Source organism: Mytilus californianus, unplaced genomic scaffold (assembly GCF_021869535.1).
Source record: "Mytilus californianus isolate M0D057914Y unplaced genomic scaffold, xbMytCali1.0.p SCAF_10, whole genome shotgun sequence".
Classification (NCBI taxonomy): Eukaryota; Metazoa; Mollusca; class Bivalvia; order Mytilida; family Mytilidae; genus Mytilus; species Mytilus californianus.
The window spans coordinates 71,337,413-71,357,305 of NW_026262582.1; the positions used below are offsets into that span (position 1 = coordinate 71,337,413).

The 19,893-nt window shown below is 31.7% G+C and overlaps 1 protein-coding gene across 22 annotated transcripts in view; it reads right to left on the reverse strand.

Moving 5' to 3' along the window:
* The window catches only part of LOC127718464 (uncharacterized protein KIAA2012 homolog), a 115,309-nt gene that overhangs the window by 32,143 nt on the left and 63,273 nt on the right, over positions 1 to 19,893 (reverse strand). For 13 of the 22 annotated variants that reach the window (XM_052224489.1, XM_052224488.1, XM_052224496.1 and 10 more), the window contains 7 exons: positions 18,678 to 18,824; positions 15,505 to 16,488; positions 12,877 to 13,013; positions 12,007 to 12,090; positions 9,752 to 9,848; positions 8,119 to 8,337; positions 4,668 to 5,017 (listed from right to left, as the gene is read on the reverse strand). In XM_052224489.1, the coding sequence (XP_052080449.1) occupies positions 4,668 to 5,017; positions 8,119 to 8,337; positions 9,752 to 9,848; positions 12,007 to 12,090; positions 12,877 to 13,013; positions 15,505 to 16,488; positions 18,678 to 18,824 (2,018 nt within the window). The remainder of the gene's footprint in view (positions 1 to 4,667; positions 5,018 to 8,118; positions 8,338 to 9,751; positions 9,849 to 12,006; positions 12,091 to 12,876; positions 13,014 to 15,504; positions 16,489 to 18,677; positions 18,825 to 19,893) is intronic. The other 9 variants (XM_052224509.1, XM_052224508.1, XM_052224507.1 and 6 more) reach the window with 4 other exon arrangements.

Here is a 19,893-nt window from a genome sequence, read left to right on the forward strand (position 1 = left end):
TCTGTATAAACGAAATAATATATCTTCCCCAAAGCCAACATTTCACAAACATTTATTCACAATTGCTTGGGCCCTGGGCCCCTTCCCCTAAGCACTAGGGAAATTACTGGTTTTGGTCAATTTTCAATAATTCTTAACAGTTTATAACATAATTTACATTGGCTGTCACCCATGATCCAGAAAGTTTTTGTGTCTAGTGATTCAAATCATCATTGGCAACTTTTGGTTACAGAACATTTTGGATCATAGGTTGCAGCGAAGGGTTTCCTCAAGCTTTTAAGTTCAAAAAATGCACAAAATCATTGTTTTTTGACAATACATCCAAACTGTGCTTTCTTTGAAGAATAGAATTTACTCGAATGAAGAGATTTATTTAATCTAGTAGTAAAGCTTTTGAATAGATCCATTTAAGAAGCAAATTATGGCCATTTTGAGATAAAGTCGAAATTCGAGGCCATATTTGAACTTAAAGTGAAGCTCGTCCTTTTAGGTAGGTAAACCAAAGTTAAAGAAATTTTTTTTGTTTTTTTTTTTTTTAAATTTTTCTATTGAAAAAGTTTGTTTTTTTTACTGTTGGAGAATTTCGAGTTGATTGCAGATCTTTGACAGTATGTGTTAAATCTATTCACAACTTAATAAAACATTGGACAATTTAGAGCTTAAAATATTTCTGTATAAACTGTATTTTACCCTGTATATGTATGTTGGTTTTTCTGAATGGTTGGGTTGTTGTCTCATTGGGGTTTACCCCAAGGCTTCCAAAACGGTCATATATTCCGGACATTTGTATAATGTCCGGTAAAAGTCCGGCTGGGCAAAGCATGAAACGGACATCTACTTTTTAGTTTTCAAGGCTTAAGAGACGGTAATTTTAACACAATTCACGATCTTTTTGACCCAACCTTTTGCCTTTAACAGCCACACATTTCCGGTCATAAAAGTGACATGATCATTAAGTACTATCAAAACAACCCCTACTTTAGTTGTCGAACAGCTGAAATTTACCTGTTCAGGTGACAGGTAAACTATTTTGAACCGGACATTGATCGGTCTATTCAAAGTTATTTTCTTACATTTCAGCAGTTTGCATCTAATTAATTTAGTCAAAAAGATTTAAATTATCAGAAATACGTTTACAAATATGATTTGATGAAAAAATTAAAAAGGTGAAAATGAAAAATCGTCATAACCACGTTGTTTGAAGCAGAGACATGTCTCTGTTTGAACTAGTACACGTGTGTGCATGTGTGCAGGTGTGAAATTTAATTATGCATCCTAATTCCTTCAAAAAATGCTTAAATTGTCATTGAAACCTTTATCTCACGTTTATTTCGAATATTTTCTTGAAGAAATAACGTAGAAAGAGCTACCTGCACTCATTCATGCTTTGTAAACGTACACGGAATTTGCGTATCCGTCTCTGGTCCATGTTTTACCATTGTCAAGACAACATCCGGTTTAGATTTAAAAACGAAAGTAAAGTTTTTGACAACGTTATTTTGCACAAATAAAGAGTCTAAGCAGATATAAGTACGCTGATGTTGCACACTTCGAATGATGCACTGCCAATTTAACAGTTTATGTCAGAACTTCGAATTTGAATCAAAGAAAGTTTAATATGGTTTTTACAGAGGATGACCTTGAGGTCACTCCGATGTATTGCTATCGCCTAAATTTCCATTATGCAAATTAGTTTTGGGATTTCAACCGATCTATAAAAATTATAGATCCGCGGTCATTACAAGGGAAAAAAGTGCATTTTTATACCTGCGATTCCGTTCTCCGTTCGTACGATGTTTCATCAAAAAATGGAATCATTTCAGTTGTTGATTTAGTCCTGAAAAATTTGACTGAATTATCTCCTTATTAAATACGGTTTTATATGTTTAATAGGTGTTTTAGAAAGAGGTCAGGTGCTCATGTTCATTCATAAAATTATCGTTCATTCATGAATTTATCGTAAAATCAAAATCACTACACAGGTCACACAGGTTGTATACGTAGTGTCAAAAGATTACTGTACCTGTATAGTATCTAAAAATTGACAAACTTAACTGACTCCCCTTACTGTAGTGTGTGATAACATTTTGTGAGGGAATTCGATGTTTGCTATACCACTGTTCATTTCAACGCACTTTATGACGATACCACTTTATCAATATGAATGAAATTTTTTGCAGTGTTTTAAGAAATAATTTTACTTTAAAATCGCGTATCATTTGTGAACTATTAAATGTTTTACAAGGACGAATTTTCTGTATAAAGTCAATAATTGTGTGAACTTTTGAAGCCCAAACTTTTTATAGCCTTAAATACGCTAATGAAAGATCCGAAAACTATACCCATACAGAACGACATGTTTTTGAAATTGTAGCAAAACTTTTGGTTGACAAATTTTAATTCGTTATTGCATAAATATTAACTTGAAATATCTGTCATTTTCTCCCTACCCAGTTTACCTCTATTACTCATTATGATGTGGACTTGACATTGTTATTGAATCTTATGCAATTTGATTGGATTAAGTTATTATTAGATAACCTTCAAACTGTTCATGCTTTTTCGTACGAGTATATTGATTAAATCAGAGCGTGCATGAATGTGTACAGAAAATTAAATGACCTGCAAACTGGACACTGGACCAGTCCATATTACGTTTTATCAATGAATAGATTTTTTTTTTATTTCCCAAATTACAGGGCCCATAAAGGGCATAAAATCAGATACAATTGATTTACATAATTGGTAACAACAACAATAGTAGCGGCATATAAATAGATATTTAGTATATAAGCATTGGTCAGAATCAGATGAACGAAACTTAAGGTATGAAAGGTAACAATTGCCACTTTTTATCTTTTCACATAATTTTCCACATACACATTAGATAAATTATTTTTGATAGCCTATTGCGGAGAAAAAAGAGAAAGTTTACTGTATTAACGTTCTATTCCATTAAATACGCCATTTTTCGAAGATAAATGCAGAAAAACATTTATGAACGGCTACGCCAGGTAAAATTGTTGTTTATCCTAAAAAAAAATACAATTTTCAGTTTCATTAGAATATTATAATAATAATAAATCCCAAATTTATGTAGTCATTAGATAAAGTCCTTATATGTCCGATCTGCCTATTTTTGGACATCAAAAGACAATACGATCGTTTTAAGGTCAATTTCGTCTACCTCACACAATCTTGTTAGGCACTATAATGAAATGGACCTGAAATTTATTTCACATGTTTCCTGAAAATTGATAAATATCAAAGCAACATAGAGCTGTTTGTTCTAGTTCGTATAATGACAATTTAATGTCATGTTTGTTTGTGATGACCCCCCTTTTCGGGATTGCATCAGAATTATAGTGATCTCGTATCGCATGAGGATGACACATGTCAACTGAGCAATTATGTTTGGGACTTAGTTTTAAGAAATGATGTCAAAGTAACATTATGAAAATATTTTTAGTAAGCTGAAATATATATTTATTTTTTACATGTTTATGTCTTGTAAGATATTTTATTTCTGTCCCGTTTTTCAACATTAGCGTCTGGAAAGTTGAAATGTTTTAACTGAATGGTTAATTTAAATTAATTATGAAAATGGTTGAAATTAAATCAATAAAGGAAATTATTGCCCAGTTACAAACACAACCAGGGGATAATCCATAATGATTTTTTTTTCAGTTATATGTTTCAGCACATGTATAATTAACCCCAACTTTAGCCTGGTAAACTTGTTGTCTCCTTGTAAAATATAAAACATATTTAAAATGATTTCCTGCTAAAGTCTTATATTGATATAAAGTTAAAACCGTCTTGCTTCTCACTAATCAACACTCCTGTCCTGTCAGGTTTAATTCTTATATATATGGATGAAAAATAAAAGTCCACAAAACATTAACATGGCAGCAATTGCTTTTACAGCCTTTTAGACTTTGATTTTTTTTTACAGAAGAGTGTCCACCATGCACTTGCATTACACTATAATAATAGTAGAATAGTATGATATACAAATAGATGAAAATTATATATACATGCAACCGTAATATTAATATAATATATAACAACAAACCAGTGTATTCTCTGGAACTATTATTATATTAGTATAATAGTCTAAGGTATACTGATTTGTATCACTACAATATAATAGTTATTACGGTGAGGTTGAATTTCCTGTCATTTATTCATCATCCAAGCACGAACTTGTATAAGAAAAAAAAAATCTCTGTAAATTAACCTCAGTTTCAGGTATAGAGATGTGATCTGTTTCTGTGACATGTGCTTTTGACCATCCACAAGAACCTGCGGTCATCCGATGTTCAGTACTTCAGTACTTTGATTTTTTAATGTCAATCATTCGGATGGCCAACTCGGCAACTGATTACCATAATTGCTTTTTATTTATTTAGTCCTAAGGGATTAAAATCAGGATAATATATAAAATGTCCGGCTGGCTAAAAATAATTTTGGAAGCCCTGGTTTACCCACATCTTTTATTTCTTATGAACAAGTCATATTTGTGTAATTTTTTTTTCTTGAATTTACAAAAAGAAATAGATGAGTTAATCCCTCTCTTTAATGTGTAACATTCTCAGCCTCAGATTTAACAGAAATTCAACCAAATTTATTATCATAAAAACTTTAAGGAACATCTTGTAGTTTACCTTTTCAACTTCCACTAAAGCTTTCTTAAATTCATCCTCTGGTTCCTCGACCTCTTTCTGAGACATTTGACCTCCTGACCTTTGTGATTTCATATCTTCCTGTTCATCCTCTTCTACAATAGATTCACCCAAAACTGATGGAGGTTGAGATTTCCCTCCTTTTTCTGACGATTTCTCTGACGGTGCCTTATCTGACAATTTTTCTGATTTTTTACTTGAGTGGGTCCTAGCTGATCCGACCTTTGACCCAGCATCTGATGACCTTGCACCATAATTAATAACTTCAATTTCTCCTAGGTCAGCATTTGACTGGCGGTCGGTAGGTATGGTGCCATGCTGTTTGTTGCTGTCTGCAAAGCATTAGTGGTTACAAATAGCAGCATTATAATACACACAAACATTCAATCTAGCCCTCAACCATTACATTGTAATACAAGGCAGACCAACAAATCTAAGTTAAACTATCATAAGTATGAATTAGACAAGACAGTTCACATGGTGACATAAAAAGATATTCTACTGTTTATATGATTTTATTTATATTTCCTTTTTGAAAACTGAAAGGGTTCTAATTTGGAATAGATTGTAAGAAATGCTACGAAAAATCATTTTGTGCAAGCCTGCAACTGCCTGCTTATAAGCTATAATAACAGTTTTGAATTTAAAAAGGGCTGTTCCAGGGAGTACATGAGGGGTCATTGTATGCACTTTATTTGAAGCCCGACCACCCATAGAAATTTATTTTAACAAACAGGCTTTCAATTAACCCAGAATATTCTTTGGAAAAAGCCCCAACTGTGAAATAAAAATATGAAAGTTTCAGTTAAGAAAATTAATTAAATGCTTGGGAAAACACAACATTTCAATCTTTAGAAAGTTTGTGACTTCTAACCTGGAATTTCAGAATGCATAATAGATATAGATGTATGGTCTGTCTTGTATTTTCATTTTTTTTTTTCATTAGAAATAAATTCTCAGATTTCTATAATATTTTTCTATGATTTAAAAAAAAAAAGCTTGCTTAGTTTCTTGTTTTCTCATATTTCTATTAAAATCCACAACAAAATTGTAATTCTGAGAAGTTATTACTTTCGACATACATTTATCATACACAATTTATCATACACAATCACCATTTAGAAATCACTATTAATATGATAAACAAAAACTACTTGTAAGAATTAAGTTGTTTTTTGAAAATGATTTAAATGTTCTTTTGCTTCTTTTAATATAATTCATAGTTACAATTAAGAATAATTCCTCACTGCAGTACAATATAACTATTAATATTTTTTAATAAACAATTAAATTAAGTTATAATTAAAAATTAAATAAAAAAATATCTAAAATATGACAACAGCAAATTAAAGCTAATTAAGCTACCTCACAAAAGTTATCAGATTCAATTAAAAGCTAAAACACATCAAGACAAAGCAACAACACAGAACTTGCAGATTCTAAAAAAACTTCTAAAAAATTTTATGCATTAACATACTTTTTCATATCAACATTCTTATTGTTCTTTTTAATCATGTTTCTTTCTACTGTTTTGTTATTGAGATGTTTTTGTTTCACTCTCATTTTTTTGGTGTAGAGGTAGAGGGGAAAATATGTGACTCTTGTATGTCAGCCTCATTCTCATAAGTTGCTATCATGTGACCAAATATGTAAGGGTTCAAACTCATTATTCATTAAATTGTATGTAGATTTCCAAAAATCAAATTTTGTTTATTTGTATTGGCCCTTTTGATTTTGGTGATAAATGTCCCCTTGATTTTGGTGGATTAGATTTTGTTTGATTAAAGTCCCCTTGATTTTGTTGGATTAAAGTCCCCTTGATTTTGTTGGATTGAAGTCCCTATGATTTTGATGGATTAATGTCCCAGGATGTTGGTGGATTAATGTCCCCTTGATTTTGATGGATTAATGTCCCCAGGATGTTGGTGGATTAATGTCCCCTTGATTTTGGTGGAGTAATGTCCCCTTTGTTTTAGTGGATTAATTCCCACTGGATTTTGCTTCTTGCCATATTTCATAAATGGCCCATTGTTTACTTCATACATTTCACGTACATGTATAATTTCTTCACCTTTTTAGACTTTTGATCATAAATGTTGTATTTTTTTTTATTTCTGTATGTACATGTGTAGGCTGCAATGGCCCTTTTAAAAAAAAAAAATGTGTAATCTGCAAACTCTTTCCACAAAAACAAGATAACAATTAGCATATCAAAGCAATAGCTAAGCTAAAAGAAAATGATTAGTAAAGCAAGAAAAAAGCAAAGTAAATCCAGCCAGAAAGCTAGCAGAAAAGCATTTGTAAAGCTAACAATAAAAGCATCTTCTCTTGTATACAAGCATAAATTAGTCCTGTATGCTAGTAGAAATAAGTCCAACTACAGACTATTAAATTAAATTTCTTCTGATATACAAGATTGTACATGCACGATTCAGATGCTCGAAGGTGTTTGAAAAAGAGGCCAAGTAAAACTGATTAACACTACATCTCATGCAGATTTTGTCATTTCTAACTGTCAAAAGTGGGTAGGCCACTTCTGCCAAATCAAATTTTACCATAGATTTATTTTTAAATATTGTACTGTTAATTCAGAAATGAATGTGGACATTTATTATTGCAAATTCTTGACCACTGGCAAAAATAAGAAATCTAATTAATGCGATTGCAAAAATTTTATGAAGGAAAATATGGATGCAAGTTTTTTATTGTGAACCTAATACAGTAGGATTTTTCGCATTATGAAAAACATAGCAATAATTCCTGACGGATCTAAAGGATAGGTACAAGGGATTTTTCCGAAGTTTTGCAGACTCTGTGCCCACTACCACTGTGGACGGGTAGAAATGACGCAATCCTCACGAGCTGTAGTATACAAGGAGATAAACAAAGCACCATCAGTTTCATGTCAGTAGAAATACAGTAAGATAGACAGATTAAACAACTGGAAGGAAAAGTTAAAATTATAATACATTAATGATAAGTGCAATATATTTTTCTATAAAAGGGGTTTAGGTTGTGTAGTAAATCATATTGGAAGTACAAACTAATAAAAACCAAGAAAAGTATAATAACAGTGCAAACCCTCTTTGTTTCAATCTTCAAATCTTTTAAGTAAATAATCATCTAATTAACACACTTATGGTTATTGAAATCAACATTGTTGTTATTATAATATATGAATATGAATATGAATATGAATACAAATACTTCATTAAATTCAATTAAATATATCAATGGTTTTTTTTATCTTATTTCAGCAACGTGCTCTCTGAAACCACACCGTTCAAATTTTATGTTTGCACTGTAATGTTACAAGAATAGGTAGAAAATTTCAAGATTTGTTAATTATAAATGGTATAAACTAAATAAAATTCTATCAACTATTATAAGGAATATATAACCACAAAAAAAATACACAATAAATTGTACATACTTTTGGCAACAGGAACATAAATATGACCTTCCTTGACCCCACCCATGGCAGCTGACATTTGACTTCTTGACCTGACAACACTTTTTCCAGTCTCTTCGTCTTTTACAATCTCTATGTCCTCTGGCGTGACGGAGTTGTTCTTCAATGCCTCCAGTAATTCAGGACTTAATTCAGCGTCATCCGGAATTTGTGGAATAGACTCCCCATCTGTATTTGATACTGAAAAGAACAGGTTGTGACTTATTTGCTTTGAATCATGGGTAAAATGTTAAAAAAAATAGTTTCATAATTGAAAAACAAAGGATATGGGGTATCCATCCATGACACAAAATCAGTACATGCACAGCAAAAAAACACAAAAAAAGCAAAGGAGCAGTGCTTTTATTGCTGTTCATCATGCCAATTATGTGGGTAAGATGTTGACAAAATAGTTTCATGCTAATTATGGATAAGATGTTGACAAAATAGTTTCAGGCCAATTATGGGCAAGATGTTGACAAAATAGTTTCAGGCCAATTATGAGCAAGATATTGACAAAATTGTTTCATGACAATTATGGGCAAAATATTGACAAAATAGTTTCTTGCCAATTATGGGCAAGATGTTGACAAAATAGTTTCTTGCCAATTATGGGCAAGATGTTGACAAAATAGTTTCAGACCAATTATGGGCAAGATATTGACAAAATTGTTTCATGACAATTATGGGCAAGATATTGACAAAATAGTTTCTTGCCAATTATGGGCAAGATGTTGACAAAATAGTTTCATGCCATTATGGGCAAGATGTTGACAAAATAGTTTCATGCCATTATGGGCAAGATGTTGACAAAATAGTTTCATGCCAGTTATGGGCAAGATGTTGACAAAATAGATTCACATAAACAGTCTATGAAATTTCATATTTAACCTCTGTCCTTACAAATTACAATATTTTCTTTCACCAGCTCTAGGAATGACTATCTTACTCTATCCACCTATCTCTGGCCTTAGTTTTGCATAAACATCTGACCTCATATAACACACATCTAGTTCACACTCTACACGTGTAATACTGTAAACAATTTTATTTTCACAGCTACTTTTTTCTCATTTCCCACTTTTCTATCAGACTTTTCTGAGATTTATTATCCCATTTTACATACTTGTTGAAGTATTCATATTAAAGGTTGACATATATATTTAGGACGATTTACATTGAGATTACTCGTCATCCCCATGAAATTTCATGGATACCTTTTTTTTCTAACTTAATTAGCCCTTAATAAGACTTTGTAGAGATTTATTTTCCCGATTTTCAAACTATTTTGATGTATTTATACGAGAGATTCAAGTTTGTCATATTCAGAAGATCTATAAAGACCTTATTGCTATTTGGGAATCTGCGACACTTAACCTCAGAATTTGCGACACTTGAACTTTTAATGTCATACAGTTATCACTTTTCTTTTGTGGCGTCAGACATTTTCTATTGTGACGTCAAAATTTTACAGGAACCTTTGTGATGTCCAGTAATGGCGGACAAATAGGGATAAGGTGTATTTGCACTATTTGTCTACTCCTAACGTCTTGTCATATAAATGTAACGCTCTTGAGCATTAGTCGGTTTACAGTACTATGTGTCTTACACTTACAGGCAGTCTGTAGTTTTTCTTTGATGAGATCTTTGTATTCACCAGCAGTAGGTCCGGCACTCTTACGACCATTCTCCACCGCCGACCTTATTGCAGCCTACATAAATATACATCCTAATTACCAATTCTATCAAGCCTTAAAGTAAGTCCACATAAAAAATCACACCAAGTTAAAGCATATCACTAAAAGTTCAGTAACTGATCTATCTAACATAAGACTTGGGCTGTTTTTTCTCATTTTTTAATCTCCAAATGATAAACAGATGTTTGAATGAACCTTCTGAAAGTGGATGGACCTGATGGTACTGATTACCAAAATTCAATTGGGCTATCATTTTATTGTTTTTGCACCAGTCCAATTGTCACACTTTTCCGAACCAATGAAAATGGTTGTTGTGATATATTGTTTGCAAATTTATGTAATTAAGGTCAGACCATAAGGCACTGGTCTTCTGTTTTCCCGGTCATACTTATCGTCAGAAATTGTATTTTTTTAGAAACAGTTAAAAATAATTTTGATGGTGGTCTATAAACCTTGACAAAACACTTTCTAATCTGTAATAAAAGAAAAAAGACCTTTCATGTATTTTTAACTGTTTAATGATGGATCGTTAGAATTTTTTATTTGCCAAGCATATTGCAATTCACCCTGTTAATGTATTTATGTATTATAAGGTTCACACTTTTGCATGAAATTCTTATCAGTAAATTGTTAAGTAAGCATAATTAACAAACAATTAACTTATTTACAAAACAACAACATATACACAAAACCAATTACATATAATTGACAAAGTAGGTCTTACCAAGGATTTGTATAACTATACAAATCATTGGTCTTACAATCTTCTGTTGCTCATGCACAAATGCTCACGTTTTGTTTCAAATTAAAACTTCAAAACAGCACACAATTTTAATACATTTCTCGCCTAAAAAAGTGTATTTTATTTCTTAAACATACAAAAAAGGAGTACTAAAAAACTTGTTTTTCTATGATATTTTACATTAAGGGGACATAACTCTAGAAATAAAAGCAGGAAACAAAATGTCATTTATTATAGGATAAATATCTTGTGTGATCTCCTTGTACATCTTGAACTAATTGGCTTCTGTAAATGATTTGAGGTATTCTTTTAATTATCATCAAGCCTGTGACTTTTGTCGTCATTGTCCGCGTCCACAAATATTCACTCTGTGGTTAAAGTTTTTTAATTTTTAATAACTTTCTTAAACTATCCTGGATTTGTACCAAACTTGGACAGAAGCTTGTTTATGATAAAAAGCTAGTATCTAGAAGGAAATTTTGTAAAAATTTATTTCCTGCTTTTACATATTTTACTTATAAATGGATTTAGTTATTCTTCCAGTTAACATTACATTCACTTTGTGGTTAAAGTTTTTGAATTTTTAATAACTTTCTTAAACTATCCTGGACTTGTACCAAACTTGGACAGAAGCTTGTTTATGATCATAAGATAGTATCCAGAAGTAAATTTTGTAAAAAAAAAATCCTGTTTATCCCTCTTTTACTTATAAATGGACTTAGTTTTTCTGCCAGTTAACATAACAATTACTCTGTGGTTAAAGTTTTAAAAATTTTAATAACCTTTTTTAAACTATCTTGGATTTGTACCAAACTTTGACAGAAGCTTGTTTATGATCAAAAGCTAGTACCTAGAAGGAAATTTTTTAAACATTTATTTCCTGTTTTTCCGTATATTACTCATAAATGGACTTAGTTTTCTTCCAGTTAACATTACATACAATCTGCAGTTAAAGTTTTTAAAACATTTATTAGATTCATAAAACATCCTGGATTTTTACCAAACTTGGACAGAAGCTTCTTACAATCAAAAGATAGTATCTAGAGGAAAATTTTAGATAATTTTTTCCCCATTTTTGTTGATCCTGCGACTAACAGCAAAAGTAGGCGAGACACTGGGTACTGCGGAACCCTTACAAAGTTTATTATATATATCATTTACAAATATAATAAATATTTTCTGTTTCTTATTAACCAGAATAATTCAGGCCCAGAGTCCCCATAATAGAGAAAGAGAGCTAATCAGCTAGCAGCTAGATTTTATCAAGATAGGTAAATCTTGAGCTTATTCAGAATGATTGATTGACGATTTTCCATTGACTTGGCATTCAGGCATTATTGGGGTGAATGTATTAAGTAAGTGAAATGTAATCATTGTGTGATACTCCTTGTAAGTTCAAAAGGTCAAGGTTGATGAGGGTTAATCTCTTACTTGATCTCCTTGTGTATCTTGAACTGATTGGCTTCTGGAAATGATACGAGGGGCATTCTTTTCTAACCATAACTCAGCCGCTTGCTATAAAATGTTGATATATTAGTATCATAAGCAAAATAAATCAACGCAAAGCAAAACATTCAATTTCATACAATTTAAAATGACACAGCAGTCATTATATAAAACACACACACTGAAAAACAGCAGATCAGTTAACACATGAAATTATAAACAAAATTAATATTCATGAATTAAGTTTAGACAGTTTAAAACATTTGAAAATAACCAAAAGGTCAGCATTAAAAGTCACATTTATTAGTTTAATCAAATCACATCTATTATAATAGCTAAAGCCGCTGAGACACTGAGCTTGTTTGTTAGATAATTTTATTGACATATTCCTGCAAAGCATGCATTATTTCAATATGATTAAAATAAAGATCCTGTGTCCAAGTTTTGCTTACCAGGATCTGACAACCCTCTGTTCTACATTCTGTTTAAAGACCTTTCAGGATCCTCTGGTTTTGTTGGATTAATACTACACATTTTCAAAAATTTGAAGGCTAAAATTTCATTGGCTGATGTAATTATCACCAGAACAGAAAGTAGAATGGAGTATTTTTAGGTCCTTGTATGTAAAACTTGGATACAGGATCTGTATTTTTAATCAGATTGGCAATATTTCAATAGTAAATAACAATTAACCTTTCAAAGTAACGCTATAAGTTGTTAAATTATTTTAAGCAGAAACCCTAGGTGTCAATTTTTAAAACCACCATAGCGGTTTTTGTCCTCATTTTTGGAAACACCTCTGATGGTAATGAAAACATAAATGTGAGGAGAAAACTTATTGGGGAGATAACTCACTCTAGCATCTTTTTCCAGATCCTGGCCACTGTCACTTCTACTAAGTGTGGATGCAGCGATATGTCTGGCTGTATCCTCCAACACATTAATAATATCTTTCTCTGAGATCTGTTGTGATTGTAACGATTGGCCTGATCCTAAAAATAGTTTAAAATTTCTAAATTATTTCAAGTTTGAAAACAATTAATCCAGTAAGACATCTACATCAAAAAGGCTTTGTAAAAGACTAAAATTATTCATCTGGAAACCTGTTTCTTGCAAGAGGCTACATAAAAGTAGAAAGAAAAAAAAGAAATTGTTTTGATGCCAAAATAGGAATCGTGAAGTGAAACAGCTCTCGACAGATTTTACCTGATTTCTGTATACATTTTATTTTATAACTTCTTATTGAATAACTAATATGTAATTTACTAGTTTCAAGAAAACTTAAATTACCCGAATGGATATTGCAGACAAAAGAAGCAAATAAAGAAAAAATAAGTTAAAGAAAAAATACTACATGCAGATTTATCATCCAGGATGCATTTTAAGATGTAAATAAATCATGGATAGAAATATTACAAAAAAAGTCTGTAACAGAATGAAATGCATGCCAGAACCATTTAGTACGAAACAATGGTAAGAAAATAAATATCTAAAATTTTAATTCATATTCTTCTTCCATTTATTCATTGTTGCTTAATTGCCTAATATCCATATACTACTTGCATTTTGAAAATCATGTTTAAACACTGAAAAAGTAATAAAAACAAAAACAAAAGACCAAGATGATACTGTGATGCATTCATAATAAAACATATACAAAGTCAGCATAACTTGAATGCATAATTTAATTGCATATAACCAAAACGCATAAACAAAATAAATTTTTAAGTTTCCTTTTAAGGCTCTTCAGAGTTGAAGATCCCAAATTGAAACTTTTTCATACTTTAAATTTTGATTTTTATACTTATCAATTACTCCATTAGATTTTGAAAATTGTCTTTCATGTAACATTTGATGGATGGATAGATGATCACTGTTTAACGTCCAGTAGCAAATTAAATACATATTTAGGACCAGAACATAATGCTGCTAACTTATATATATAGTCAAATAGATTAGAAAAGTTAGAACTTTATTTTACACCATTTGTAGACTGAACAGAACTCAATCACTTTTCCTTTATTTGCTAAATATTACTCTTTTACTCCCTTACATGGTAACTAAAGGTGAAAATACTTATCATAATCTTATCTTATTTGAGTACTACGGATCACTAGAGCAATATTGAAATAGCAGGAAAATACTGTAATTGCCTAATAGAAATGAGAACTAAAATTCTTTTATTTTTTTCTCCTAGACGCACATAAATTATCATTGTGTATGAAATATAACAATATAATCTGTAACAAATGTTTTCACAAATACACAACTGTTTTGATTATAATGTGAATAAATATTACACACATACATGGTGAAAAAAATGTGTGAATAAATAACAATATATTAACAATCAAAAGAAAAAACACAGCAGTAAACATTGCTTGGCAGTGCGCTGTTAGTCAAATCCCAATTGTGATACTATCCTGAAACAAATACTGTGAAGGGGGAGTAACTCAAGGGAAGCCATTCCAAGGGAGATAACAAGGTAAACAATCAATTAACTATGTGAAAAGGGGGAATAACTCAGTGAAGCCATTCCGAGGGAGATAACAAAGACGTCAATCACAGAAATGTCAGCTATTAACCATGTGAAAATGAGTGGATTCATTCAAAAAGAGAACAGAAACTTGGTGAAGAAAAGGTGTATTGGTAGAATGGCATTGCACGCTACACAGCACTTGTGAATAGTGTCTTCATTCTTGAATAGACCATAGCCTGGTTTTCTTGTAGTGTTTGGTTCATGCATCATTTAAATTAAAATCACATCTCCTTTCCTTATTGAAAATGAAAATAACAATAGTGTAAACCAACTTATTTTCATGATCAATACACCTCATTGCTATTTGTCTGCCATTACTGGACATCACAAAGGTTCCGGTAAAGTTTTGACGTCACAATAGAAAATATCTGACGCCACAATGGAAAAGTGATTGTTGTATGACGTCAAAAGTTTGAGAGGAGTAGATTCTCGGGTCAAGCGGCACAGATTTCCAAATAGCGGTAAGGACTATTGAAAATGATGTGAATATAAATTGTCCCAAATATGTAAACTTGGGCCTTCCCTGATATAAATACATCTAAGAAAATAAGGAAATGACCAAAATATCGCTGTGAAATCGTTTAGAAAAGACTGAGCACTATAAATAAAGAATCCGCAAAAATAAGTTGGTGTACAGCTATCAATTCCTGAAACCATCCATTTATTTTTTTCTTGTCACATTGTTTGCTATATTTATCTTTTTTCGGCATAAAAGATAAGTAAAAAGTTATATGATGTTATTCTGATATTTTTTTAAATTGAGACTATCTACTTTTTATATTTCTTAATAGTATAAATTACTTATTATTTGTTTAATGTAAAATATAAATTATACATTGTCTAAACTAATGACCTAAATTTTGAACTATTTGTGCCACAAAGTGTGAATGTTTATCACTGTGTACCATTCAATGTGCTGTGAGTGTGAACCACACATTTACTACCTTCTCTATTAAGTTTCTCAGAAGGCCCTGATTCTGCATGAGCCACATCTTCACCAGGCCCCGATTCAGCATGATCTGCTTCCTCAGTAGGCCCTGATTCATCTTCAATCTTGGAGGAGGCGGAGCCTACCTTGTAATCTGAAGGAAGTGCAGGAGAGGAAGGTTTTTCATTGGTTGGGGAAGGAGTTGATTCAGATCCAGATGGGATAACTATTTGTTTTTGACTACCTGGTCTTGAAGGGGCAACAGTTCCCAATGATGATTGAGATTTTTTCCTGCTCTGTTTATCTGATTCTTTTCCATCAGTATCAGGTTCCTTTTCCTCTTCGAGAGGTGGAGTTACTGCCCCTTCATGTAAAGATTTATGACTATTGGATTTTTCCAAAGAATTGGTCTCCCTTTCACCTTCTTGGTCTTCTCTTGGAGTATCTAGTCCATGTTCTTGCTCAGTCTCCAGCAAGGGGTCTGCAATTGGGGTCTCTGGATCATGACGACTGGATGTTCGGGAATAGCTATGAATAGAGACCTTGGAAGCTCTTCCTTCTCGCTTGGACAACGTACTAGCTTTACGTTCAGCATCTGACATACTGGATCGTCTCCCTTGATCACTAATACCAATCTTAATATCAGACTTCATTTCTGACTGTGACATACTTTTCCTCTTATCAGAAAGTTTACTACGACTGATACTCCGTCTCCCGTCACTTTCTCGGGACATTTGCCGTTCTGCTGATCCATCATCAAAAACCTCTTCTTCATGACGGGACAATCTGGAAACCAAACCTTGATTGTCCTCAGTGTTTATCGGAGTTCCTGGAGTGATATGCCCATCAGTAGGGGCAGTCCCTGGTTTAGCTACTGGTACTGAGACGTGAGAAATGTCTACTGATTTATCAGGACTCATTTCTCCTGGATACTCCATGCCTTCTTCTGTTTTTTCAGTGGCTCTGCTTAGTAGCTGTGTAAATTCTTTTGTGTTTTCATCTAAAATGTCATTAAATACATAACCAATGGTAATCATATATATTAAACATTCTGTTTTTAATCAACCCTTAATTGATTATTAGCTCTTACAATTCAGATGCATTACTTTTACGATAGAAGTTTTAAAACAAATTTACAAATACTAATTTCACAGTATTCATCAGACATTACTAGAGTTCAAAATTAAGGTCTGCCCATGCATAGGTCAGTTGGTTGCAGTTTTCTTGAAAGGCCTCTAAGGCTCTCGTCAATTGGTTAAAATTGAATTTGAAATGGCCCCAGTTTCTGAAAAATAACTTGTTGTATCTGCTCAATTCCTGAAAATTTTCTGACATTTAGGACAAAATACCTCAATTTGACACAGATAAAAACATTTTTATCCACTCCTTTATTTAAGTCAAATACATTTTTTTTTTTCTGCCTGAAACCCAATTAACATTTAAAAATACAAAATTTATCAAAAATCATGATAATATTTTTCAATCAATTTTCCGCAGCTGAAATATACTCTTTGTTTCATGTTTAAAATGTAAACAAATTTACCACTGTATTGAGATAGTCATGACACATGACCGTATCTTTTTGATAGATTTCAAATTACAAACAACAAGTTAATTCATCATCAATTAATATAGCCATGCAAATAAGTGAACATATATAGATATACTTTAATATTATCTATATAACAAATATGTTAAAAAGGGAAAGTTCAAACAAGGATATAACTCAATACAGGTCAAGGTCTGAAGGTCACTAGTTCATGCATAAATGTCAACTTTTCTAACCTCCAACGGGAGTGAACTTTAAAGGAAGACAAATTTTGAGAGAGAGATTTGTCTTACATTTTCATTTTTATGTGGTTTCCTATCTCATTGTCTTCTTACTATTTCCAATAAAATTATTCAAGTCAAATTATTTTTATAATAAGTTTCCAACAGATTCAACTGTTAATGAGGAATAAATAAGCTACAACATCATGTACTATATTAACCCAAATAATAATTCAGTCCCTTCCCGTGATCGACTCTCCCACTCACAAGGGCCTGAACTCTTTCTATGACAAAAACGCATCACAAATCCAGGATTTTGAGTGGTGCTCTGTGAAAGAGAGCCAATCAGCTAATAATTAAATGTTATCAAGATATGTAAATCCCGAGCTAATTCCAAATGATTATTTGAAGATTTTTATTGACTAGACCTTCAGGCGTGCATGTAACCAACCTAGAGCAGCGGAATATAAGGATTGAATAATTCGGGTTAGTACTATATAACCCTGTTACTCTACATTATGAACAAAAACAAATTGTTTGAAAATAATTTGGAAAAAATATTAGAAAAAAAATATCTATAGTAAAAAAATGGTGAAGTAGGGAATTTGATCTTCACAGGGAGACTTCTATTATATTAGCTGCCACCAAAATGTTGAGAGTTGACATCTATGTACAGATCAAAGTTATTATCTAAAAACTAAAATGGTATTAAAAATGATTAATCAGTTCTTTTAAAAGTGACCTTGACCTTTCAAACTTACACAGAGTAACACACAATCATTACTAAGAAATATATACAGTAGTTTTTCCTTGATAAGGGATTATCCTACAGATTGAATTAACTAAATCATCTTAATTTTACTCTCATTAAAATAAATGTTCTTTTGAACAACATTCTAACTGACATTTCAATATGTCTGAGAACTTCTAAATATGAATTCTCCCTTCAGTTTGTTGTTTAGGTAGCAGATCAAAGCTTACATTTGGAATCTAGCTTCTGCAGCAATTATACATTAATGAGGATGAAACTACTGTATATAAAACAGAAGAAACCCATTTTTCAAGGGGAATTACTCAAACAACACTATTACATGGGAAGAAAAACACATTGTAAAGCCCCATCCATTCCTGTGGTTAGAGGATTCTGCCAATCATATACTGGCAAAGAGTGAAAGGGGGATTACACTCTGTGTTAAACTTCATTCAATTGGTTAATATTTATCCAATCATATACTGTGAAAATAGTGGAAAAGGGGGATAACTCAGTGAAGTCAATCAAAGGGAGATAGCACTCTGTTAAGCCTGATTCCATTGTTTGTTTGATATATAGGTGGCACTCATACACGACCAAACAGTGAAAGGGGGATAAGTCAGTGAAGCCAATCCAAGGGAGGTAACACTGCCTTCAGTCTTGGCTACCTGAACGAAAAGGCATTCCTGGTAAACTGCTAGCTCTGTTCATTTGGCTTACAATACCAACAAATTCTGGATCTGTGTCTCTGGGTTGGTAACTCCATGAGTTTATAGACAGAGTGGCATCGATATCGCCACCTGTATAGTCTATTTCTAAATATTCAGAAAGGGAATCATTTAAAAATTTAAGCAACTGAAATATTATCACCACATGTATAGTCTATTTCTAAGTATTCAGAAAGGGAATCAGTCAATAATTTGCCACTTAAATATAAATGTAAAACAAATGAGAATTTAACATATACAAAGTTTTAAATATGATTTTGTCTTTAGAAATTTATTGGTTGATATTCTCTTTCTGTATAGTGTATTTCTTTTTTTTATTAACTAATCCTAAGATTAACAACATCAATATTGAACGACCCAGAAATCTAAAACATTATGTGTCTAATTTCGAATCTTTCAGACTTGCCAGAAATCTGACAGAAAATGTGATTTCTTAATTAGTCTTTCATTATACACACTTGCTGATGTTTGATTTCTTTTTATCTTATCCTTACAATGTTCAAATAGATTCAAAATTGCATGAAAAGAAGCTGTCAAAATTGAATTCACATAAAAAAATCTAGGATGAACTATTTTAAGAATTAGATTTAAATGATATATATATATATATATATATATATATATATATATATATATATACAGAAATAATTGCTTTGCAAAAAAACTGCAAGCTGGCAATGGCTAAATATCCACAGCAATCAGCATTTGTTTAGAAACATTGTTGTGAAAGGGTACAAAACTCTATAAAAAATAGTAGTTTAGTCTAGCCTGCCTTTAATTAGAATTTATAAAAAAATTTGGTAAACAGAAAGTAGCAAATTTATCTAGCTTAGGCAAAGTGGGCAAGCTGATATTTTAAACAAGGGCGATGTCTACTCATTTGCAATTCAAAGCTAAATTCAAACAAAAAATTGTTAAAAAATAAGCAAATGTACAAGATTTGGAACTGTCTCTCAAAATTAATGCAAAATCAATGCAACACACAGATATATTTATCACTCATAATAAATAAAACACATTTTACATGGTAAGCAACACAGACAAGCCCTACACAAAGTCACGGGACAAAAATAAGAGCAGTTAACAAATAATGATTTGACATGCCCTACACCGAGCAAATATCACACAATACATACATTAATAATTAGCTTTTTGG